The sequence below is a fragment of the Camelus ferus genome, chromosome X (genome assembly GCF_009834535.1).
Source record: "Camelus ferus isolate YT-003-E chromosome X, BCGSAC_Cfer_1.0, whole genome shotgun sequence".
In the NCBI taxonomy this organism is placed as follows: domain Eukaryota; kingdom Metazoa; phylum Chordata; class Mammalia; order Artiodactyla; family Camelidae; genus Camelus; species Camelus ferus.
Genome location: NC_045732.1, coordinates 65,527,195 through 65,554,072, shown reverse-complemented (window position 1 = coordinate 65,554,072; position 26,878 = coordinate 65,527,195). Strand labels below are relative to the sequence as shown.

Genomic DNA, 26,878 nt, shown 5'->3' with positions numbered 1-26,878 from the left:
CTTGTGTCATTTGATAGCAGAGCTGACTATATAAGTTAATTAAAATTAAGTAAGATTAAAAAATTAGTTCCTCAGTCACAAGTCACATTTCAAGTGCTCAGTAGCCACATGTAGCTAGTGTCGGCTGCCATATTACATAGAACATAACACCAATAGAGAACATTTCCATTATCACAGCAAGTTCCACTGGACAGCACTAACATATAGCTGCAATGTTCAGTCTGAAAGGTCAGATAAAATGATGAGCTTACACAAGAGCTCACTTGACCTTTTCCCAGTACCTCATTAGGTTGGTTGCTGTTCCATCAGTCCAAGGGTTTCTTATCTGCTGAGACCGTGACCCAAGAATCCGTGGAACAGCCTTCTCTTATCCTGTTTGTTTTCTATTCTTTGTGGTGATACTGCAAAAGTCTTTTGTTTCATTGTTTATATTCTTTTGCAGATGAAATTTGAAGCTCAGAAGAAAATTCTACAGAGACTAGAGTCTTACCTCAAAATGCTCAATGGAGTCAATGGGACAATAGCTGCACCCAGATCCGAGGGGCTTTGTTGTTTTCTCCATCCTATTATACCTTCTGTAAGCCCCCACTCCCAATCCTTTATCTACTAAGTCCCCTTAATAGCTAATAATGTAAGCCAGTACTTAACCAGGCACTTGCTGGGATCCAGGCCCTATGCTTAGTGAGTAACACGCATCATTGTCTCATTTACTGTTTACGATCACACTGAGGGGTAGACACTATCATTTTACAGATGAATACTTGAGGCTCAGAGAGTTTAAGTGATTTGCCCAAGGACATATATCTAGAAAGTGCCAGAGCTGAGGTTGATCTGATGCACAGCCTCCTTTCTCAACCAGTACATTCCTACCTCCTTAGAAGATTCCAGACTTTGAAAATCTAATCCTCATCCTCTCTTCAGAGAGGTCAAACTTAATTCATGGCAGAGGTTGACAGACTATGGCCTTTAGGCCATATCTGTTCCATTGCTTGATTTTGTAAATAAAGGTTTATTGGAACACAGCGAGCTCACTTGTTTATGGATTGTCTGTGGCTATTTTTGTGCTACACAGGCAGAGTTGAATAGTTGTGAGAGGGACCATATGGCCTGCAAAGCCTGAAGTAATTTACTATCTGGCTCTTTATTGGAAAACTTTTTCAACTCTTGCTTTATGGCAAGATTGGAACTCCTTTTTTATGAGGAATGTCTGTGGAGTGCCTTGATCTTCTCAGCCATGGACTTTCAGAGACGCCATGCCTTCCAAGCAAGCATCATTTATTTGTCCTCATCCAGAGAATGTTCTTTCATTCCTTGTATTGTTGTCCCTCTCCTGTCCTTCTGCCTTCTCCAGCCTGTCATTGATGGCTACCGAAATAAGTCCACCTTCTCTGTGAACCGAGGTCCAGATGGCAATCCGAAGACTGTGGGGTACTACCTGGGATCTTGGAGAGGTCAGTTGAAGGCTGTGACTAGTAGAAATAACAAACCAAGGACTGAGAGGAAAGGGAAGGGTACAGAGAACAGTGTTGGTGGGAGTGGAGAGGAGTAGGGGATGCAGTGGCTTTAAAGGAGAAGGTTGAGTTGGAAGTCTTTGATGCAGAACATGATCACAAGGTTAACTGGAGATACTTTTGGGTGGGTAGTCATTGTACCATAGTGCTAGGGATCAACCCCCTTCTTTTACCCCACTCCCTGCTTTCTTCCTCTGAAAGCCATGTCTGAGACCTAGTAAGCACTTCGTAAATGTTCATGCTGCTGCTGCTGCTCTGTCATTATCATCGTTGTCATCATCATCATCATCGTTGTCATCATAATCATTTTATGTTGTTTTCTGTACTGGGAGCAGTATCCTGCTTATTAGAGAGATGTGCTTTCTAGTTCACAGCCCCATATCTCTGAAAACTAGAGCTTTCTGTGATAAATGTACCTTAAAGGAATTGGTAGGAGAGGTGAGTGCTGGTGAGGGAAATCACAATCGCATATTTCTGAGACTTAATTCCAGTATCCATTCCAGAATTCCATTCCTGAACTTTCTATTTGCCCATTTTCAATAAATCCACTTGAAATACCATCATTTTATATTAGTCATACTGTTTAATATCCATATGCCTTAAACTACAGTTCATTAGGGCAGGTGCTTGGCTTTCTTTTTTTTCCCCTGCTGAATTAAATGAGTATGTGACGTCAGTGTTCTGCTGTTCACTAACAGAAAAACAAAACCCATTACATTTTATTTCCCTCTTAAAATCTGAACAGAAAGCAGACATTGTCATATTGCACATTTGTGGCATGAGAGAAAATATTGTGGACTAGCTCCATTAAGAAGAAGCTTTTTAACGGCCAGACTGGGAAGCAGGTTTTCTCTGAAAAATGGCCTTGAGCTTGAAATTAGGTACTTTGCTTCTTCATATCTGCATATGTCTCTTTGAAGGAGGGGTTTGAGTTGCCAGACATTTTCTTCTAACTAATCTTAAGAAGAAAACCATATAAATCAAATTCTTTTTCTTTCTGTAGAGAGGAACATCGTCTGTGTACGATCTAACCATCTGAAAAACATCCCCGAGAAACACAATCAAGTGGCCAAGGTAATAAGGAACAAAGGCTGGTTGCAGGTGACCCCGGGCATTGTAGTCTATAACAACAGCATCCCTGACATTTTAATAATAGAGCCGCTTCTAGTGCTGCAGTGGAGTAAGGGTTCTGTTCTGAAAGCATACCTCTTAATGGTGGAGGGAACATGACTAGTGTTTCATTTCAGAGAGGGTGGAGAGGAGGAGAGAGAGCTGCATCCACTATTGCAAATATCAAGCATCCAAGGAATTTAATAGGGGAATTTAGGATCGAGAGGTGCTGATGAGGACAGTATAGCAAGTGGCAGGTGTCTGAAATATTTGGAAGGCTAGTGTTTTCAGCAGAACAGAGTTGAAAAATATCATGAGAGGTATAGGAGTGGTGGTAAGGCATCTACATCATCAGGTTGGTCTCTGAGACATTTTTATATCCTTTGATTTCATGTGCCCACTATTTATTGAGTGCCTACTATGTGTTGGACACTCTGCTCGGTGCTGGAGATCCAGTGGTTACTCAAACAAACATGGTGACTGCCCTCCTGGTTCTTACAAAAAAGACAAAAGCCTTACTTATGAGGACTAAACAAGACTCCCAACTGACATACTTGTTCCCTGTTTATACTTACCAGCACCTATCCTCTTGATGATTCAGCTTTCTGACACTTGGATGGTACCTTCTGATAGGACACATCTTGATCTCCAAGATTTCCTCACTAGGGCACAGCTCCCATCTAGAATCATTCTCCAGAAATCTTCCTACATGACCCTTGTCAATTTCTTTTCCCATTCTCTTCAGTGATAATTTTAAACTCTTACCTCTCCTTGAATTTCCTATCCCATCATGTTTACCCTTGTTCTTGACAGATGACTTTGCCTGGTTCTTCACTGGAAAATTAAGACCATCAGATGAAAACACCCTTAGCTGCCTCCCCTACCATCTGCCAATTTCATTGAAAATCTTACCCCACCTCCCCTCCAATCTCAGTGAAATGCTGTCAGTCTTCTTCATTGAAACACCACCTTGGAGTCGTCTCCCTCCCCAGGATCCTTGCTCCTTCATTACATACCCTCTTTTTCCCCACCTCTGTCAGTTCTCTTCCTTCAGTTCATATTCAACATCTCTCATATTTAAAAAAAAAAAATCTGATGGTTCTTGCTTCTGTCCCCAATAGCCCATAGAAGTTGATCTTGGCCAGAGTCATCAGTGACCTCCATTTTAACAAATTCAGTGGAAACTTTCTGCCCCTAACTTACTCAACTTTTCTCTGCCTTTGGCACCACTTATTATTCTTATTTTCTCCTTTGAAACATTATCTTTGGTTTCTGTGATACAGTTCTCTGATGGGTTTCCTCCATTTTTGCTGGCCACTTCTTAGTCTTTCTCACGGGTGTTGGTGTCATCCAGGACTCTGTTCTTGGCCTTCTTTTTGAATCTATTCATAGGAGATTGCACATAACTATAGCTGATGCTTGGGATGACCACCTATAAATTGACAACTCCTAAACTTATATTTGCGTTCCAGCTCCCTCTTGAGCTTTGGGAGGTACAGTTCCAGAATGCTACTGAACACCCTCACTTAGTTGTCCTGCAGAGCTCTTCAAATCAGCATTGCCCTAGATCAAGATTTTTCAACCTCTGCACTATTGACATTTTGGGTTGGATAATTTTTTTCGAGTGGGACTCTTGGGTGCATTGTAGGATGTTTAGCAGCATCCATGGCCTCTACCCACTAGATGCCATCAGTTGTGACAACCAAAAATGTCTCCAGGTATCTCTTGTGGGGCACAATGGCCTCCAGTTGAGAATCATTGCCCTAAACTAAATTTATCCTATTTCCTTTCCAAATGTGCTCTTTTTTCCTCACTTTAGTAAATGGTAGCACCATGTACTGCAAACATATGTCATCCTAGACTTCTCTCTCTTAATCCCACCACTTCCTTCTTAACCACTTCTAATTAATCTCCAAGTCCTTTCAGTTTTCCTTTCTGAAAAGACCTTGACTCTACCCTCTTCTTTCTATTACCACCACCATCATCACCACTACCACTCCAGTCCAAGCTACCATCTTTTGCCAAGACTACTACAGTAGCCTCCAAACTGGTCTCACTGATATTTAGTGTTTATATTGTTATGACTATGTAGATATTCACTCCTGAGCCAAATAGATGTACTAAGATTTTGTTTTCATTATTGTGCATGTTTTTTCATTCATTTCATATTATGGAAAATTAGAAACATATAAAAGTATAGAATGGTATAACAAACTCCATGTGTACCCATTACCTAACTTCAGTAACTCAACATGCAGCTGTCAACATGCCCATCCTGTTTTAGGTATACTCTCACCCGCTTTCCACACCAACCCCTTTGGATTTGTTTGAGGCAAATTCCTGACATTATGTCATACAAAGTGTAAATACCAAAGTGTGAGTTTGAAAAGAAAGGAGTTAATTTTTTAACATAATTTCATACCATTGTCACCCTACAAATAAACATTTATCCCATAATATCATCAACTACCTAGTAAATGTTCAGATTTGGTGCTGTTTTATCTCATAAAAAGCTTGATTGTTATAGTTGGTTTGTTCAAAACAGGATTCAAACAAGGTATACACATTGCATTTGATTAACGTGTCTCTTTAGTCTCTTAATTTGTAAGGACCCCTTCCTATTAATTTTTTTGTCCCTGCAATTTACTTTTTGAAGAAAATGGTTCGTTTTCCCATGGAGATTTTCACATTCTGGATTTTCCTGGTTGATACCATTGAATGTTCTTCCTCTATACCCTGTGTTTCCCATAAGCTGGTAGGTCTAGAGTATTGATCAGATGCAGGTTTGATTTTTGGCAAGAATGTTTTTCTACGTAGATGTCTAATGGGCTTTCTTTTGGTGATGTTAAGATTGAACAGTGGATTCAGTTGTCATCAGCCTGATCCACTCATTAAAAAGTTCCCTGTCAAGTGGGGAGGGTGTAGCTCAGTGGTAGAGTGCGAACGTAGCATGCACACGGCCCTGGGTTCAATCCCCCAGTACCTCCATTAAAAAAAAAAAGGATTAAATAATATTCCTTCTCAGCTTTTCACTTGGTGGTTTAGCAGTCGTTGCTGATCGTTGCCTAGATCCCTTATTTCAGGAGGAGGTGCAGTGCATTGATAGTCTAAATCTATCATGCCTTCTTCATTTATTAGGTGGAATTCTTCTGGAAATAACTTTTCCCTATCAACCCTTTGGTGACTCTAAGCTACTTATACAAGAAAGGCAGGGTAAATCCTTGGTTCTTTCGTCTTCCTCAGAAAATGATCAGTTAAATTTGTCTGTTTTAGTATCATTATGAACTCATAGATTTTTTTTTAACATACCTGATATGTTTCAATCTACTGCAGATACTAGTTTTTTTTTTTCTTTTTTTTCGTTACTCTAATTGTTCTGTGTTTAGCTAATTGGAACCTCTTTAAGTTGCCTGAGAGCCCCAGGTTGCCCTGACAGTTCTGGAATGATAAGATTTTTCTAGCATATCTAGTCCATTTTCTGCCTGGAAACTGAAATCAGCCATTTCTTCAAGGAATCCTTCTCTTTCAGTGGGAAATGACTAGGTGTTAGGGGTGCCCATTTATACTGGGTTGGTCATATTTCAAGGACTTTTTAGTGGATAGAGCTAGGAAATGTTTTTAAAATAGAAAATATATGAGTTCACAGTGATACATCCAAATCAAATTTAAAATTATAGAGTTTTTACTTAAATCCTTTGATTTTTATATTTTTATCTTTTGTCTCTTAAACTTTAAAGAAAACTTTAGTCCTGACGTTAACATAATTACAGTTGACCCTTGAACAAGGCCACGGTTTAGCGGCACCAACCCCAGTGCAGTCGAAAATCCGCCTTGTATTTGTGGTTCCACATTCACGGATTCAGCCAACCATGCATCGTGTAGTACTGTAGTACATGTTTCCTGAAAAAAATACCCTCATGTAAGTGGACCTGTGCAGTTCAAACCCATGTTCAACAGTCAGCTATACTTACTCTATCCTACTCTTTACATATATAATTTCAGAACAATAGTACCAATATTACTACTAACAAATGATTACTGAAAAGAGTACAGGATTTCTGTCTAGTTCTTTTTGTCAAATTATTGTCGCTCTGAAGGAATTCATCTCTTTGTAGTTACACCACCAACTTGACACTTGATACACAGGATCTTTCTGATTTTTTTTACTTTTTACTTTTTGTTTTTTGCAGGAGGAGGTAATTAGATCTATTTATTTATTCAATGGAAGTGCTGGGGATTGAACCCAGGACCTCATGCATGGTAAACATGTGCTCTACCACTGAGCTATATCCTCCCCACTGATTTTTTCTTTTTAAATTTTGCTTGCTTTCAAATTCTAGGGATTGATTTTTCTCCTTTTGATTAAATTTTGTTTTACAATTTTGTAAAATATTTACATATTTCAAAGTCAAATCTACACAATCAAGGTACATCTTAGGTATAGTTTTCACCTTTGTCTCCTCTACCCAGTTCCCTTCTATAGGTAAAATTTTAATTAATTTTTTTATTTAAAAAATGGAAACATTTGTATTCCCTCCCTTTTCTTAGCTAAAAGGTAGCTTAATATGGACACTGTTCTATACCTTTTCCCCACATAATAATGTACTTCATTTTTTTTATAGCTGCTTAGTTCTATGTAATATGATGGATTTTACAACTTTGTGTTTTCATTGGCTTGAATAATTAATGTTGAAGTGCTAATTATTTTTCTGAGTGCTCTAAGAGCTCTGTCAGACATTCATCAGTATTTTCCATGTGATCAAAAACTTGAGTTTAGTTTTTTTCTCTGAGGACCTTCTTCCTGGGGTCTCCATCCAAGCCCTCCAAGGCCTTCTGCTTGGCTGTTATCTTAGGACTCCTTTTGCTGTTCTCCTATCTTTCCCCCTGTTTCTTAGATTCCCCTGTCTTCCTTTTTCTGGTTTACATCCTCATTTGGCCAAAGTACAACCTCCACTAGCTTCCTGAGGAAATGTGCCTAGGAGTAAAGTTTTAGTGTGTTTGCATGTCTATAAATGTCTTTGTTCTTTCCTGACATATGACTGAGTTCTTCTAGATTTCAAATTCTGGGTTTGAATCATTTGCCTTTATAAATTTGAAGACATGGTTTCATTGTCATCTGGTTGCTAATGTTGTATAAGTCTAAATGCTACTTTCCCTAAGTCCTATTCCTTTGCAGATAATCTCTCCCCTCTTTTTTTCTGTAGAAGCTTTTAGGGAATCTCTTTATCCCTGACACTTCGTGCCCATGTAGTCCTTTTTTAACTCATTGTGGTGGGCACTTTCTAGCCCTTGTCAATCTGGAAACTAATACTTTCAGATATGGGAAGTTTTCCTGTATCATTTCTTTAATTACCTCCTTCCTCTCATTTTAATATGTTCTCTCTATGCCACCTATTATTTGGATTTTGCACTTCATGAATTGATTCTGTAACTACTACTCATTCCTCTCCTATTTTCCATCTCTTTGCCTTTTTGTTATTTTTATGAAATTTTCTTGACATAAATGCCAACATTTCTATTGAATTTTTTTCTACTGCTTTTAATTTTCAAAAACTTTCTTGTCCTCTGATTGTTCCTTTTGTACACATCTTGTTCTTTTTTTTTTAGTAATGTAATATATATATATGTACTTTATCATTAGTATTTTGCTTTTGCTTTGTTTTTTCCTGTTCTTTGAATTATCTGCTTCCTTCAGGATTTTCTTTTTCTTGTTTGAGTATCATCTTTCACAATGGAAACTTTAATCAAATAGCTGGTAATACTTGCCTGATTGTTCATATTTAAGAATGAGCCCTTAAAAATTGATTGGCAATTCAGCTTGAGTGGATTTGTTGATTCTTGGCTTCATTGCTGGTGATTGTGGGTATGGGCCCATGTCTGTCTTGGGAGATCCTTACTCTGGGACTATTCAGTTTCTTGAGAGAATTTACATTGAATCTTCTTGTTTCCACCCCTCCACCACCATTCTGCCTGGTATTTCCAAATTCAGAGCTTTTGTGTGTTCATTTTCTCCTGAGAAAAAATCCCCAGTCTCTTGCTAGAGGAGGATGGAAATTTTTGGTAGGATGAGGTTGTCCAGTTTTATGTCCAGATTTTCAACCAAACCCTGTTTGTAGCCCTGTACCTTATCCCATCTCTGCATCCTGCAGTACATTGCACTTCAAGTTTGAGCCCTTCCAGGCTTGTATGGAGCAAATAAGCCTGCCTTTTCATCAGATTCCCCTTTTGTAGGCAATCCAGATGTAGCATCCTTCATCTTGCTAATAAGTTGCCACTCCAATCTGCTTTCCATCTTTTAAGACTTTCTTTAGTTTTCTCTCCCATTATCTTTGTTCTTTCTTTCATTTATTCATTCAACAAGTACTATTGAGTACCTACAAACGCCAGGCACTATTCTAAGTGCTTAGGATACAATACAATAATGAAGAAAATATCCCTTACCTTGTGGAACTTACATTTTAGAAAGGAGACAGATTTTTTAAAAAACATAGTAAAGTAAATTATATAATATGTTAGAAGGTGACAAGTGTGGCTCCGATCTGAATGTTTGTGCCCCTCCAAATTTTCTATGTTGAAATCCTAAGCCCCAAGGTAATAGTATGAGGAGGCTGGGGACTTTGGGACATGATTAGGACATGAGGGTGGAACCCTCATAATTAGGATTAGTGCCCTTATAAAACAGTCCCCAGAGAACTAGCTTGTCTCTTCTGCCGTGTGAGGTTGCAGTGAAAAGACAGCCATCAATAAAGAGGCCATCATGAGTCACTGAAACTGCCAGCCTCTTGATTTTGCAGTCTCCAGAACTGTGAGAAATAAACTTCCATTGTTTATAAGTCACCCAGTTTATGGTATTTTTGTTTTAGCAGCCCAAACAGACTAAGACAAATGCCATGGGAAAAATACAGCAGATAAGGAGGATGAGAAGTTCTAGGGTTGGGGGAAACATGGGTTGTAATTTTAAATGGGGTCAAGGTAGGCTTCATTGAGAAGGTGATATTTGAATAAAGTAGCAGTTCTCAGCTGGGAGTAGTTTTGCCCTACAGGGGACATTTAGCAATGTTTGAAGACATTTTTGGTTGTCAGCACCAGGGGATGCTTGGGTGGTGCTACTGGCATCTAGTGAGTTGGGGCCAAGGATGCTGTTAAATATCCTACAATACACAGGACAGCCTCCCACAACAAAGAATTATCTGGCCCAAAATGTCAATAGTGCCAAGGTTGGGAAACTTTGGAATTAAGACTTAAAAGAAATGAGGATGTCAGCCATGTGGAGGTCTGAGGGAAGAGCATTCTAGGCTAAGAGAACAGCCATGGCAAAGGCCCTAAGATAGGAGTGTGGCAGGCTTTGTGGAGGAACTGAAAGTAGGCCCAGAAGAGTAGCAGAAGATGAGGTAAAGGTGGTTAATGGGGTCCAGATCATGCAGTGCCTCTGAGGTCATCGTAGGGGCTATGGCTTTTATTCTGAGATATTAGAAGTTTTGATGGGGGGAATATCATGATATGACTTAGGTTTTTATCAGGATCACCCTGGCTGTTGCCTTCTGGATGGATTGTTGTAGGGGAAGGTAGAAGCAGGGAGAGACCAGTTAGGAGGCTCTTGTGATAATCCTGGTGAAAGATGGTATAGACTAGTGGTAGTAGCAGTGGAGATGGATCTATCTTGAAGATAGAACAACAGGATTTCTTGATGAATTGATAAGACATATAAGAGAAAGAATGAAAAAAATTGGCTCTAGGTTTTTGGGAGGAGAAAGTGGAACAATGGAGTTACTATCAACTGAAATGGAAAAGACTGTGGTAGAGCAGTGGGGGTTAGTAGTTCGGTATTTGACATACTTAGTAGGCATCTGAGTGGATATGTTAAATAGGTAGTTGGATATATTAGGTTGAGGTTCAAAAATCAGAATTCTTGGAGTCATTAACATGTAGATGTTATTTAAAGTCATGAGACTGGAAGAGATCACCAAGGGTGTGACAGTGGATAGGAATGAGAAGAAGAACATGGACTGAGCTCGGGGGCACTCCCATTTTAAGAGATCTAGGAGGAGAGGAGGAGCCAGTAAAGGAGACTGAGAAGGAGCAGCCAGCGAGGCCAGAGGAAACTGAAAGAGTGTGGGTTCCTGGAAGGCAACTGACGACAGTGAACTGAGGAGGGGGTGCCCATCAGCTGTACCAGTGCTGCTGGTAGGTCAAGTTAAGATGAGGGCTGAAAATTGACCATTGAATTGCATAGCATGTAGGTCATTGGTGACCTTAATAGGAGCTGTTTGGTGAAGGGGTGGGGACATAATTGGAGACAGTGAATAGAAGGAGATGAGTGGGAGGCAGTGAATATAGGCAATTCTTTTGAGGAGTTTTGCTACGAAGAAGAGCAGAGAAATGGAATAGTGACTAGTGGAGAAAGTGAGGTTGAGAAGGTTCCTTTTCAAAGGTGGGAGAGTAAGAGCATGCTTGTATATTGATGGGAATGATCCAGCAGTGAGGGAGGGAAATGATGCAGGAGAAAGAGAAGGGAGAATTGGTGGAGCAATGAGTTTAAGTAAGTTCATGTTTTTTTATTCCTTTACTTCATTTTAGTAGGATTTTTAAGAAGAATAGTCTGTTATTTAACTAGAAGGCCCTTTCAGTCTTTTTTTAAAAAAATGTTACTGAGATATAATTGACATACTACATTGTGTAAGTTAAGGTGTACAATATGTTGATTTGATACGTTTATACAGTTGACTCTTGAACAACATGGGAATTAGGGGTGCTGACCATCTGTACATTTTGAAAACCTGCCTAATATATCCAAAGAAAACTTTAATTTGAAAAGATACATGCACCCCAGTGTTCATAGCAGCACTATATACAATAGCCAAGACATGGAAGCAACCTAAATGTCCATCGACAGAGGACTGGATAAAGAAGTTGTGGTATATATATACATGATGGAATACTACTCGGCCATAAAAAGAATGAAATAATGCCATTTGCAGCAACGTGCATGGACCTAGAGATTATCATACTAAGTGAAGTCAGTCAGACAAAGAAATATCATGTGATATCACTTATGTGTGGAATCTAAAAAAAATGACACACATGAACTTATTTACAAAACAGAAATCAACTCACAGACATAGAAAATGAACTGGTGGTTACCAGAGGGGAAATGGAGGGAGGGATAAATTAGGAGTTTGGGATTAACATATACACAGTACTCTATATAAAACAGATAAACAGCAAGGACAGTCTGTATAGCACAAGGAACTATATTCAATAGCTTGTAATGGCCTACAATGGAAAAGAATGTATGTATATATATATAACTGAATCACTATGCTGTACACTAGAAAGTAACACAACATTGTAAATCAACTATACTTCAATTAAAAGAAGAGAAAATCTGCCTGTAACTTTAGTTGGCCCTCCTTTGTTTTCCCATGTTTACGGTTCTGCATCTCGGGTCCAACCACCCCCACATTCAACCATTTGCAGGTTCTATAGTACTGTAGTAAGTATTTATTGAAAAAAAATCTGTGTATAAGTGGATCCACACAATACAAACCCATGTTCTTTAAGGGTCAGTTGTATATTGCAGTGTGATACTTAGGCATTTCCTTATAAGAATAGGAGTTTCAGTCACTATAAATGAAGAAACCAAGGCCTTAGCTCATACAGTGGAGAAGCTGTATTTCATATTTACTTACCCATTATCTTCCAGGTCAGACTCAGTTTTTCAGTTCCTATCCTCTAGGACCTCAATGACATTTGAGTCTTGCTTCCAGAACACATTCCTTTCCAACCAGCAAGTAAACAGTTGAATCAGTCTTTCTTTAAACCACCAACTTCAAAATTTGGAAAAATATGTTCAATATAGTTAAGCATATCTTCATTGCATTTATATGAAATTATTGCAAAAGTGATCAAGTGCAGCCTTAATTGATTTTTACCCTCATAAGCAGTACTTTTTTTGGTGTAACTCTCCCTTCCATGCACCATTTTGGGTTTGTTTGAATATATAGTAGACCCAGAACACATGCATTATGAAAACAAGAGGACCTAGTGAATCAGATAGTGTGTTCTGTCGTGGGAGCAGCTGGCTCGTGTTTGAAAAGTTTGGCTTTAAGGATTTTTGGTATCTTAACACTAAATCATTTGACCTGTATTTACCAGGAGAAAATGAAGGATCCAACTAAGCTATCCTGTAGTTGGCACCTGATTATATGAAGAAATACAGAAATGATGGGCTTACATCAGGACGTTATAAGTAAGAATGGAATTATAGCAGCTTAGTAGTATATTAGGAATTGCTCCCAGGAGGAATTCAGAGACATGGAAGATAATCGTATTCCACATTGTATATACAATAAACTGAGTCTACATGCGAATACCTTTCCTGTTCTTTCATTCATACCTTTGTTCAATAATAATTGTTGAGCAGTTACGTGCTAGACTAAGGATACAACTCTGAGCCTTCATGGCGTGTACTGTTTGGGCTACAATGGGTAGGATCCCTCTGTAAGGTCGCAGGGCAGGGATCATGTTTCTTATATCACTGCATTGGTTTGCTAGGGCTGCCATAATAAAGTGCCACAGACTGGCTTAAACAACATAAGCTTATTTTCTCACAGTTCTGGAGGCTAGAAGCCTAAGATCAAGGTGTCAGCAGGTTTGATTTCTTCAAAGGCCTCCCTCCTTGGCTTGCAGATGGCCGCCTTTCTGCTGTGTCCTCACTGTGGCCTTTTCTCCGTGCACGTGTCCAACCCTGATGTCTCTGTGTATCCAGATTTCCTCTTACAAGGACAACGGTCAGATTGGATTCAGGCCCACCCTAATGACCTCATTTAATCATCTCTTTGAAGGCTCTATTTCACATTCTAAGCTACTGGGGGTTAGGACTTAAACATATGAATCCTAGGGGGAGACATCATTCAGCCCATGACACTCTATCCTTTGGACTCCCAAATTCATGTTCTCACATCCAAAAAACACTCACCCCATTCCATCAGCCCCAAATTCTTAACCCATTCCAACACCAAGTCTAAATCCCACATCTCATCTAAATATCATCTAAATGAAATGTGGATTAGAGGTATCAATCAAGGTATAATTCATCTTCAAAGACAGAATTCCTCTTTGGCTATGCACCTGTGAAACTGGACAAGTTATCTGCTTCCAAAATACAATCATAGGACAGGCATAGAATAGACATTCCCATTCCAAAAGGAACAAATCAGAAGGAAGAAAGGGTCACAAATCCCAAGCAAATCTGAAACCTAGCAGGGCAAATTCCATTAGATTTTAAGGCTTGAGAATAATCCTCTTTGAGTTGATAACTGTCCTCCGGGCCCACTGGGGTGGTAGCCTGGGCCCACTGAAATGACTGGATTAGGGCCCACCCTAATGGCCTCATTTTAACTTAATCACCTCTTTAAAGACCTTATCTCCAAATCTGGTCACATTCTGAGGTACTGAGGTTTCAACATATGAGTTTGTTGGGTGGTGAGGGATACACTTCAGTCTGTAGCAATCACCCAGCGTGAATAATCAGCTGTGGAACTTGTTAGTTTTGCCTGTGTAATATTACTGTTTTCTTCCTAGTACTATGAAATATTCCTTCAACAGTCCCCAATGGAGCCCTGCCTTCTGTTTCATGAAGGTGGGTACTGGCGTGAGCTCATAGTCCGCACCAATAGCCAAGGACATACAATGGCCATCATCACTTTCCATCCCCAGGAATTAACGCAGGTGAGACTCAGGATGATAAGGGGCAGCTTAGTAAGCAACCCTTACTATCACTACACTGTAGTTGGTGTTTAGAGGTTTCAGGGCAGGTAGCAGAAGCAACACACCCACAGAATATCTGTATGGGTTGGAAAGAGGGGTTGGGGATGATGATGAAGAGGAGCTGGCAAGTATACTCTTAACTATGCTGATGGAATAATCAAACCAAAGAGACAGGCTAGGTTACCAAGTTAATTATCATGTGAGGACTCCTGAGTATTTTCACAAGAACTTTGCCCATGGAAGTTAGTGGGTGCTCTACTAAATCCAAAATCCAATCAATAAGAGACTAGACTATATATAGTCAGAATCTCATAATCCAAATGATACTTTTACATTTGTAATACGCTTAGAGCTTTCAAACATTCCTGCATGAAAATATACTTATGTGATCATCTCAACCAACTTGTGAAGTAGGCTGGAGGGGAGGTACTGTCACCTTCATTTCACAGATGAGTAATTGGAGGCGTACAGGTACTCGAAGGTGAAAGAGCCAATAAATAACAAAGCTAGGGTTTGAACCCAGGTCATTGATTCCTGACCTTTTTATCTCTATAGCTCCAACATAGTTCATAGTCGTATATTCTTGTGTCAAGAATTTTTAAATGTTTGGAACTCAAAGAAAGGATTTAGTTAATGTGCTCATTCTCTTCCATGCCATCTCTTTCCTTTCTCCTAGGTCGCATGTCTTCTGAGGTGGTGTTTGGGGGGGCGGTTGGGATATTGAAGTAGAGATGTATGAAAGGAATTGAAAGGTTATTGCTTCTTCGTGATGGAACAAAAGCTTAGTTTAGCTCCTTGGTTACAACAAGAATAACTCACACTTTCTTTAGGGAATTACTAAGAGTTTTAAACTAGAGAAAGTGCCGTGTCTATTGTATAGGATTTGTCAAAAGCCGAAAAGCAAAGCAGTGCCTCTGCTGAGGTGTGAAAATAGCTTTTTTTTGGTCCTACAAAACATTGCTTTATGTTAAGTGTTATTTATAATAGGATTTGTGCCTTCTTGTCTGACTACTGCAGGGCTGATTACTCTAGAGCTTGGAGAGAAAATTTGTCCGAGATGAGTTTTTGCTTGACTGTTGATTTTGTGGTCTGGGCAGGAGGAGCTCTGTGTTCAGAAGGAGACCATAAAGGAGTTTTTCACCAAAGGGCCAGGAGCAGTCTGTGACTTGACATCACTTTACTTCCAGGAAAGGTAAACCTGGGACAGCCCAACAGGAAGCAGGAGGCTGATGGCTTGCCATACGTAGTCTGAGTTGTGGATAACTGGGGCAGCGCTGCTGATGGCAGAGTATCTGCATGTACCTCCATCCCCTGAGAGGGGGACTCCTCCAGAGCTCTCAGGGCCATGCTATGGAGGTAGTGTCTCCTAGCTGAGAAGCTGGTGCCTCCCCCTCCAGCCAACCACTAAAGACGGATTGGTCTGCCCTTCCAAGTTGCTTTCTTCTCTTGTTCTTTTCTAGCACCATGACCCGTTGCAGCCATCAGCAGTCCCCCTACCAGCTCCTATTTGGGGAACCCCACATCTTTGAAGATCTCTTGGGCTTGAAGATTCGCATTTCTCCAGATGCCTTTTTCCAGATTAACACTGCTGGTGCAGAGATGCTGTATCGTACAGTGGGGGAGCTGAGTGGAGTGAACTCTAACACCATCCTCCTTGACATCTGCTGTGGAACTGGCAAGTGACAGCCCAGGGCAGAATCTACATGCAGCTTATCTCCCCAGCGCCATCCCCTCAGCACCCACGACCCTTGCATGAAGCCAAGGTGGAGGGGTAGTGGTAATGATGTAGGCATAATCTCGTTGGCTTAATACCCTAAAATACCTTCCTCTTATTCTTTCTTACTTCCCCAGGTGTGATCGGCCTCTCTCTGGCTCCATATACCTCCCAGGTCCTTGGGATTGAGTTGGTGGAGCAGGCGGTAGAGGATGCCAGGTGGACTGCAGCCTTCAATGGTACACTGCTTACATTCCGGGGAGAAGTTAAGAGGTGCATTTGTTCCTGTGCTATGGAAAGAGTTGTAGGGGAAAGGGCGTCTGCCATATCCATGACTGTGAGGAGGAAAGGATGGTGTTCTGGAGTGGTCAGAGTTAGATCCTAATGGTTTTCTAAAAGAGGTCCCCATAGCTAATCTATCTTTTTTTCTATCCAGAAGAGCCCGAGGAAAGGAACAAGCCTAGCTGATAGGAAGGGAACTTGACAAAACTAGATAAAATAGAAGAGCCTTCTTGACATTAGACTCATGAGCCATCCTAACGTAACACAATAAGTTTCAAACTATTTTTAGCAATAGGACCTTTTCTTCAAACAAAACCTTACGCCAAACTGCAGTATAGAGAACAGATTTTCTTGTCCCTATGCCTCACCTCCAGACAACTCCTGAGGCTCTGTGCGAAAACCTCCAATATAGCAGAAAGAGCACTTATGTTAAAGTCAAGGCTCTTTTCTTAGTGTAGGTCCTTATGTGCTGTGTGAGTTGCTACGTTGTAAAAGAACACGACTAGTCTATCAAACTGAAAGGCCTGGTGAGATGTTACAAGGGAAAGTGCGTTGGAAAAACTGAAGTAGGTGTAAAAGCATTTCTTTCATTGTTGTTCGGAAGTATGCTGGATCCAAAGGGAAGTTGGCAGAGCCCTCCCTGGTTCCTGTACATTTCTATAAAGCTAAAGCTCCCTGCCCCTCACTGCTGGGCTTTGTGGGGGTTTTTTTGTTGTTGTTTTTGTTTGTGTAGGGGGCAGATAATTAGGTGTATTTATTTATTTATTTATTTATTTTAATGGAGGTACTGGGGGTTGAACTCAGGACCTTATGCATGTTAAGCACATGCTCTACCACTGAGCTCTACCCCCACCCCTTGGACTTACGTTTTTAGTTATATTATGTGGGCCTCTCTTTTGCAGGCATCACCAACTGTGAATTCCACACTGGTCGAGCAGAGAAGATTTTACCACAGCTACTAAAGTCAAAGGAAGATGGGCAGTTAATTGTTGCTGTAGTGAACCCAGCCCGGGCGGGACTGCGTAAGGATGAATAGCTTTCCTGCTGCAGAACTAGTTAGGTGTTCCCATGATGTCTGCCAGCTTTAGTCTCTCATTTCTACACCATGCTAGGGGTGCTCCCAGTGGGCTGGCTCTGAACCGGCTTCCCTCTCTGTTCCTAACCAATCTTAGGTGCTGGGGTTGTGATCACAGTTCAGAGATTGTAATCACCTGGATCATGATAGTTTAATTATTATTAATAGCAATGTTTTTCTTCCTTCAGATTACCAGGTGGTTCAAGCTATTCGAAACTGCAGGGCCATCCGCACACTAGTTTTTGTTTCCTGCAAGCCCCAGGGTGAAACCACAAGGAACATCATTGAGTGAGTCTTGACTTCTTTTTTAGATTATTTTTTTCCTGCTGATCGAAGTAATCCTTATTGTTATGCTTATTGTACAGAATTTGGAAAATATAGAACAAAATGTTAAGTTTTTTTAAAAAGGTGAGATCCACTCCTGTACTTGCTAAACCCTGCCTCACTCACCTCACTCTAGTCCTTGCCCTAGTTCCAATAAAACTTTATTTATAAAAATGAGGCAGCCAGCCTGAAGGCTGTAGTTTTACAATTTGATTTTTCCAAAATACTGCATCAAAGTATTATTTGTTTTGATTACTGAGTTTTGGTCACCCTCTTAAATTTCACATCTGAGATGAGTGCCTTTTGCTTCACTCCACTCCTGGCCCTTGTCAATTATTTTGATTTTTGAAATATTTTCTTCTTGTAATCAATCCCTCCCCCTTTGTAACATAAGTAACACAATTTTTTGGTAATATTCAAACAACATAGGTGGGTATAAAGTATAGCTGATATACCTGGGTGAAGCAAGTGAGAATTAAAAGGAAATGAGTTGAGATTTCAAGTCAGTGAGCTAGAAAAAGAACAAACTAAAGGAAACTGAAGGAAGAAATCAATAACATTTTTAAAATCCAGAAATTAGTGAACTACAAAAGAACCTGTAAACCAGAAGGTGTTACTGAGAGAAAAAAAAATAGATAAATAAAACTAATCAAGAATTAAAAATCTTAGATGAGAAAAAGAGCATACCTACGTATGTTAAGAAATTTTTAAAAAATACGAGAAAGTACTTTGTATAACTCCCTCCCAATACATTTGAAAACCTAGATGAAATGGGAGATTTTCTGGGAAAATGCAAATGGCTAATATTAATTCTGGAAGCTACAGTAAACCTAAACATACCAGTACCCATGGGGAAAAAACTGAGAAAGTTGTCAAAGAGCTGCTTCTACCCGGGATAAAAGCATGGGGCCCATATGTTTTCACAGTCTTATTTCCTTGTCTTGTACACTTTGCCAGTTGTGCTTTACCTTTATTTTCATTGTACAGTTTAAAAATGTTTTTGAATCTATGATGAAGATGGCACTGCCAATCAGTGGGAAACAAACTATTCAATAGTGGTGAACAACTGGGTAACCAAGGTGAAAAATAAAAAACTTGGATCCATATCTCATGCTGCAGACCAGAGTAAATTACAGAAGAGTTAGAGATTTAAGTGTAAAAAGGGGAAATCATAAATGTACCCTAGGAAATCAGAGAATTTCTTGGAGTGTAGAAGCCTTTTCTAACTATGAAAATTCGGAAGCCATATAATAGAAAGTTATTAAGTTTGGCTACTTAAAAAATAACTTCCTTTGTTATACCATACAGAGAAGTGAATTCACAATGGATCATAGAACTAAATGTAAGAGCTTGAAACATAGAAGTAAATTTTTGTGACCTTGGGCAAAGCAAAGCCTTCTTAGATGGAACATCAAAGAACCAAGCAACAACAACAACAAAATATGTGTGTGTGTGTCTGTGTGTAATTGGACATCATCAAAGTTAATAAAACTTGTTGTGCTGCAACTAATACCGTCAGGAAAGTGTAGAGAGAGCCCACAGAATGGGAGAAAATATTTGCAAATCATTTACTTGATAATGGACTGGTATCCAGAAGCCAGACACAAAAGGCCATATACTATATGATTCCATTTATAGGAAATGTCCAGACTAGGCAAATTGTTAGAGACAGAAAGTAGATTTGTGGTTGCCTAGAACTAAGAGTGGGGATTTTAGGGAGAAATGGGGAGTGACTACTAAGAAGTTAGTGAACATATTCTAAAATTGATTGTTGTGATAGAGGCACAACTCTGTGAATATACTAAAAGCCACTGAACTGTATAATTGGGTGAGCTGTGTGAAATTGAATTATATCACAATAAAACGTTTAAAAAATCAAGACCTTGCATGACAAAAAGCACCAAAAGCAAAGACAGGAGACAACATACAAACTGGAAAAAAAATTTGCAGTTCATATCGCGGACAAAGACTTTTTCTTTTAATTTATAACGAACTCCTGGAAATCAGTAAGAAAAAGAACAACAATCCAAAAGAAAAATGAACAGAAGGTCTAAAAAGAAAATATAAATGTGTTTAGGAACCATGAAAGGATGCTCAGTCTCTTCCATTATAGTGGAAGTGCAAATTAAAAGTACCCTGAGATACCACTTGTTATATCTAAGATTGGCACAAGTTAAAAAGTTTGATAATGTACTATTGGCAATACTGTTAGGAACCATGAATTTTTAAAAAAATGCTGATCAGAGTGTAAATTGGTACTATCTCTATGGAGGGAAATTTAGCAACATAGATTAAGATTTAAATGTATATATACCCTTTGACCCAGTAATTCCATTCCTAAGGCTTGATTCTACAAATACACTGACACACATGTAAAATGACGTGTGTGTGTGTGTGTGTGTGTGTATATGTATATAAAGGTATTATTGCAGTGTAACAACAGATGATGAAATATAAAAGACCATCAGTGGGGAACTAGTTAAATATGCTACATCCGTACAATGGAATACCATGCTGCTATAAAAAAGAATAAAGATGTTCTCTGTATACTGATATGGAAAGATCTCGAAAGTATATTATTTTTTGATAACAACTTTATTGAGTTATAATTCACATGTCATAAAATTCATCCTTAATTAAAACATGTAATTCAAAAGGTTTTTGGTATGTTTTCAAATTCACGCAGCCATCACTACCATTTAACTGTGAACATTTTTATCACTCCAAAAAGAAATCCTGCACCTCTCACCAGTCATTCCTCATTTTCCCCCAACCCCCTGGCTCTAGGCAACCACTAATCTTTCTGCCTCTAACGATTTTCCTGTTCTGCACATTTCATACAAATAAAGTCATGATATGTGGTTCTTTGCATCTGGCTTCTTTCAGTTAGCATGATGTTTGCAGGGTTCATCTATGTTGTAGCATGTATCAGTACTCCACCCCTTTTTAATGGCTGAATAATATTCCATTGTATGGATATACCCTATTTTATTTATCCATTCATCAGTTGATGGACATTTGGGTTGTTTCTACCTTTTGGCTCTTATGAGTAATGTTGCTAGGAACATTTGTGTGCACGTTTCATTTCTCTTGGGTAGATACCTAGTAGTGGAATTTCTGGGTCAAATGGTAACTACTTTATCCTTGTGAGGAACTGCCAGATTATTTCCAAAACGGCTGCCACATTTTACATTCCCACCAGCAATGTATGAGGGTTCCAATTTCTCTATGTCCTTGTCAACTCTTATTATCATCTGTCTTTTTTATTACATCCGGACGGGTAAGAAGTGGTATCTCCTTGTGGTTTTGATTGCATTTTCTACATGGCTAATGACATTGAACATTTTTTCACATGCTTATTTGCCATTTATATATTTTCTTTGGAGACATGTCTGTTTACATCTTTTAACCATTTTTCGGATGGGTCGTCTTTTTATTATTGAGTTTTAAGAGTTCTTTTAAAATTCTTGATACAAGTTCCTTATCAGATATATATTTGCAAAAATTTTCTCCCATTCTGTGGGTTGTCTGTTCGTTTTCTTGACAGTATCCTTTGAAGCACAAGAGTATTTAATTTTACACTTGATCTTAGCCAAAAGGCCGAGAAGTGATAGGAGTATTTAATTTTGAAGCTGTCCAGTCTGTTTTTTCCTTTGTGATTTGTGATTTTTGGTTCTAGGGTCTGTTACTAAGTGGGAATAGCAATGTATGCAGAATTGTTTATATATTAAACTATCTTTGTAAAAAGGACAAAGGATAAAGAGAAGAATATATGCTTGTGTTTACTGTATATGGGTAGAGAAACTGGTACATTTTATAAGAAACTGATAATAGTAGTTGTCGATGGTGGGAGAAAACCGCAAGGATGGGAGTCATAGGTGAGGAGGAAACTTCACTGAATATTTTATGTTGTTTCACTTTTGAATAAAATGAAAATATTTATTTTGCAAATAATAGATTAAAAAATGCAATGATTAAGAGTAAACATTGGATTCTGCTAATACAGAGTAAAACAAACATGGCCTCAAAAAGGCAAGAGAAATGTATTTTAAAAAGGCAGTATGTGCATATGTGGAAAAAAAATGCAAAAATACAAAAGAGTATGCAGTGAATAATAGGTCTTTTTCTTATGCCTGGCCTTCAGATGTCCTTCAGCTAGTCCTTCAGCTAAGATGGCCTTAATCCTTCAGATGTCACCACTCTTACCAGTTTTTTTGTGTAGCCTACCAGAGATACTCTGTCTCTGTCTCTGTCTTTCTAACAAATAGAAACAAACTGTAAACACTATTCTGCACCATGCTTGTCACTTAATAATAGATTTTGGAGATTGTTCTACAATGATTGAGAATCTGCATCAATACTTATAGGTCTACTTGAGTTTTAAAAGGAGCCATTTAGTTTTAACTTACATAAATGTGTCATTTAACTTGTCCCTTGCTAATGAATTTTAAGGTTGTTTCTACTCTATTGTTACCACAATGTTGCAGTGATTATTCTTGTACATATAGCTTTGCACATTTGTGTAATGTGTATGTATATAATGAATAAGTGTATGTGATAGTCTATATATTAGATAAATCCCTGATGTGGAATTGCTGGGTTAAAGAATATATGCTCTTCATTTTCATGTATTTTCTAACAGAGCTTTAGAATCAACTTCTCAGAAATATTCTTTGGGGCTTATGATTGGAAGTACACTGAAATTATTAAGTCATTTAAGGAGAATTGAAATCTTTACATTATTTTTTCTGTTCAGGTATGTGACCTGTCTCTTCAGTTACTCTAGGCTTCTGTAATTCTCCAAAAATACATACATGTATTTTTCCCAATATAGATCTTTTTTCTTAAGATTAATACAAGATATTGTAAAGTTTTTATTGCTGTTATGAATGGGACCTTTTTCATGACATTTTCTAATTGGTTATTGCTGATTTTATGTCCAGCTACCTTAGTCTTTTATTTGTTTTCCAGTTGATTCTCTTGCATTTTCTTGGTAGCTGGTCATATGATCACCATATAAAAAGTTTTGTCTCTCTCCTTCCAATACTTTTTTTCCTTACTACATTGAATAAGAAAATGTTCCAGTGTAAGAGTGATAGTGCATATCTTGTCTTGTTCCTGATTTTCATGGGACAGTGCTATTGATATGACTGAGTGTTAGCCAGGCAAACAAGAACTCTTCAACTTTGTTGGTTTGAGTGTAAATTAGTACAGTCTTTTTTTTTTCTTTTTTATTAACAACAGTTTAGTATGTCTTAAGGCCTTAAAAACATACAGGTCCTTCATTTCAGCAGTTCCACTAAATAACTGAACATGTATGCAACGATAAAACTATAAGAATATGAAGGGGCTTTATGAAATAGCGAAAAGTTAGAAACAGCTTACATTTCCAAGCTGTTACATTTATTTAATGAAATACCATAGAGCCAATAAAAGTGAGGTAGCTTTACATATAATATAGTGGAGAGATGCTCATGATGGATTATTAACTGAAGAAACTATTGTAAAGCAGTATATATAATATATGCAGTGTGACTCCACTTGAAGAAACCGATTTAAACATACATATATGGAAAGATACATCCTGAAAAGTGAGCAGTGGTTATCCTCTGAATGGTGAATTTATAGGTGGATTTTTGTTCTCATTTTTACTTGACTGCCTTTGGTTTCTTTTTTTAAAACACCTTTATTGTGATAAGATTCCTATATAGTAAACTAGACATACTTAAGATGTACAATTTGATGAATTTTGATAGATGTATTTGACTGCCTTTAAAATAAGGGGAAAAGTAATTTGCTTTGAGAATTTTCAATAGAACACTTTAATTCAGTAATATATTTTAATTACCTGTTGTGTGCAAATCATACAGAAAAGTATATGGTTGAGGCCCCTCTCTCCTTTCACCATTGAACCCCTTACTCTGTGTCACACACTGGGAACACAGAGATGAATAATAAGTAGTTTTTGCCTCAATTCTACCCTGAAAAAGATTATATACTCTAGTGAGGAAGATGGTTAAAAGAACCCCAGGTGGTTACATTACATATAGTGAATGCCAGGAGGATTGCCAAGATGGCAGAGTAGAAGGACGTGGTACCAACCCTCTCCCACGAATACAACAAAAACTGCATCTGTATGTGGAACAATTTGTACAAAATACCTACTGAACTTCGGTAGAATACCTCTTACTATCAGAATTATGAGGAAAATCCTTACAAAACCGGATAAACAACAAATTTCTAGTGTAGCTCAGGGAACTATATTTAATATCTTGTAGTAACTTATTATAAAAAAGATTATGAAAAGAAGTATATGTCCATGTATGACTGAAACATTATGCTGTACTGCAGAGATTGATGCAACGTTGTAAACTGGCAATAAAAAAGTGACACTTAAAAAATATGATAAATGCTATTCTAGTGAGAAACACAGAGGGCTGTGGGAACAGAGGAAGGGCTTCAGTTCTAAGGAACTCTGTTCCTGTAGTTTCTTCTTGGTTTATGGAACTGATAATTATGGTCTGTTTCTACAGGCTGTGCTGTCCTCCAAACTCTGCGAAGAAGCTCCTCGGGGAGCCTTTCGTCCTGAGACAAGCTGTGCCCGTGGATCTGTTCCCCCACACCCCGCACTGCGAGCTGGTGCTCCTCTTCACCCGATAGATAAGCAGCCTCCTACAAGCCTGCAGGCTCTTTCTTAAGGCTGAAGTGTCGGTGACTTCCAGGTTTGGCATATTGCTACATTACAGACCCTGAGAGCATTGCTGGGGAAACCAATCTTTGGCTCGTGAGCAGGAAGAATCTAGTGGGCCTCCGGTCTGAGGCAGATTTATAACCTTAGCTCTCAGGTTCACTGGCTGTTGTGCGAGTTTGCTAGGTTGTGACCACTCGCTGGCCCTGGATCTGGACTGTTCCTTCCTTTTGCTGTCAGCCGGCCGTGGTTCCCTGGGTCCTTGTCTATAGTCTTGTCTCTGTCTGGCTCTGCCTGTGGTAGGGTGACCAGTGAGCTTTTCTCTGCAGCTGGTCATCATTTCGTATTGACTCGGGTCTCTGTATTTGCCCAGAGATTTTACTAGATGTGATCTGCATTCATGAGGTAGCCAAGGATTGGAACTGGAAACAAGTCTAGCTTTTTTAAAAAGCAGAGTAAGCTATGACGTGACTGCAGAGCGACTGCGTGATCTCGTTAGGGCTTCATTCCTTTGGGTTTTCTAGGCTTTGAGGCTTCTAGAACAGTCTTTAAAAATGTAGTTACCCCTGGGAGCAATAGCACCAATTAGCTCTCACCTGTGGAGGGAGAGTTGGATGTAGTGGAGACCCTATAAGAAAGGGGAACTTCAAAGCAGACACTGAATCCCTATAATTGTGTTGTGTAGTGTAGAGACAGAAAGCTCTAGAATCCCCTAATGATCCAGTATGTGCTATAATAAACTGGATATTGAAATTAATATTCTCTAGTCATGATTTCTTTAACTCTGGAGTTATTCTTGGATACTTGCCCAGCAATTTAGATTATGTTTTGAATCTTAACAGCCTAAGGACGTGTAACTTAGCAAACACCGTCTGATTTACAAAATGATACAAGATCAACTAGAGTTTTTAATTCTTCTCAATCCTAAATACCTCTAGAGAAGCCTTTCTCAGAAAAATATGGCTCTTAAGACTACTTATATAGATATCCATTAAAAAAATACTAGAAAGAAGTAATCTAAAATGACAAAAAGTATTAATGGTAGTCAGATTGACAAGTTTTATTTCCATTTCCCTATTTTTCATTTTATATATTGTTATGTATTATTTATTTCCATTTTTCTAATTTTCATTTTATGTAAATAATATTATTTCTATAACTTAAACAATTTTAATGTAAAGCATAAATGTAAAGCAACCAGAGTGGGTTTTCAAAAATGCCAAGCTCACTGTGTTTCTTCAGTACTTGAAATCTGTCATTGGCTTATTACTGCTTTTAAAATAAACTCCCAAATGATTCATTAGCCTCAAAGCCCCTTCATAATCTAGGCAGCCTCATTTTTCTATACACCTTGAGTTCCTTTCCCTGAAAAAGACAAATTTCTTCTGTCCTGCTCCTTTCCACATTCTATTTCCTCAGTTTGGAATGCACTTTTTCCTTCTGGCTAACTCATCTTTCTGTTTTTAACTTAGCTATTTCCACAAGGAATATCTAATGAATAAATACAAGATTAGCTGTAGATAATCAACTTCTGTTAGTGTTGTATCTTGTAAGTAAGATGATTTTAGAATCATGGTTTTGTCATTTTTATAATAAAAACTTTTAAACTTAGAAGAAAGTCGAAAGAGTAGTACAATGAACATCGGTGTAACACAGAGATTCAACAAATGTTAACATTTTGCCATATTTGCTTTATCTGTGTGTGTATCTGTTCTTCGATAAACCATTTTAAAGTCAGTTGTAGACACCATGACACTTCACCTTTAAATATCTCAACAACACCGTCTAAGTATAAGGACATTTTTCTACCTATTATACCATAAGCCCAGTTAAAAACAATGACCAGTCCATCACTGATCTTTACTAACATTATCTAATATCTAGTCCAGTGCTTCCTCAAGTGTGATTTGCAGACTGCTTGATGGTTCACAGAGATAAGGAGCTTGCACCAGAGAGTGTATCAGTGTGCCACATCCTTCATTGAGAAAGTCTTGTTACCAAAAATATGTCAGCCGCATTAAATAGTGTGCTTAGTGACGTGGTTCATTTATATCTGTGGGCTGGCTGAGTAGCACTGCTCTATATTCAGATTTCCCCAACAGTCCCCTGAATGTCTTTTATGGCCAGTTCACATGATGCATTTTAGTCTCTTTAGTCTTTTAATCTAGAACAGTCTCCCCACCCTTTGTTAACAGCACTGGGGCCACTTAGGAATCTGACTGTAGTGTGCCCAACAGTCCTGGTTTGCCTGGGACTCCTGGTTTAACACTGATCAGCTCTCTGTGTTTTATTTAATTTGCCCTCCAGGTGATTCTGATGCATGTTCAAGTTTGAGAACCACTGGTTTAGAGCAACAGTTCTCAGCCTTGGTTGTGTAAACTAAAATAAAAACGCACAGTGCGAGA

At 38.6% G+C, this 26,878-nt stretch overlaps 1 protein-coding gene and 1 non-coding gene across 3 annotated transcripts in view; one reads left to right on the top strand and one right to left on the bottom strand.

Annotated features, from left to right (window-relative positions):
* Window positions 1–26,878, top strand: part of TRMT2B (tRNA methyltransferase 2 homolog B) — a 33,601-nt gene extending 6,723 nt beyond the window's left edge. Inside the window, exons 4-13 of one of the 2 annotated variants that reach the window (XR_004318020.1) lie at window positions 443–577; window positions 1,352–1,451; window positions 2,515–2,585; window positions 14,205–14,351; window positions 15,488–15,582; window positions 15,851–16,065; window positions 16,242–16,343; window positions 17,289–17,441; window positions 17,650–17,749; window positions 24,319–24,358. Coding sequence is in view for 1 of the 2 variants with exons in the window: in XM_032475250.1 (XP_032331141.1) it covers window positions 443–577; window positions 1,352–1,451; window positions 2,515–2,585; window positions 14,205–14,351; window positions 15,488–15,582; window positions 15,851–16,065; window positions 16,242–16,343; window positions 17,289–17,408; window positions 17,650–17,749; window positions 24,319–24,445 (1,212 nt within the window). In the remaining variant the exon portion in view is untranslated. Of the gene's footprint in view, window positions 1–442; window positions 578–1,351; window positions 1,452–2,514; window positions 2,586–14,204; window positions 14,352–15,487; window positions 15,583–15,850; window positions 16,066–16,241; window positions 16,344–17,288; window positions 17,442–17,649; window positions 17,750–24,318 lie in introns of both variants that reach the window. The other variant, XM_032475250.1, reaches the window with a different exon arrangement.
* Window positions 6,844–6,916, bottom strand: TRNAG-ACC. Its single transcript has one exon. It is a non-coding gene; the product is annotated as a tRNA-Gly (tRNA).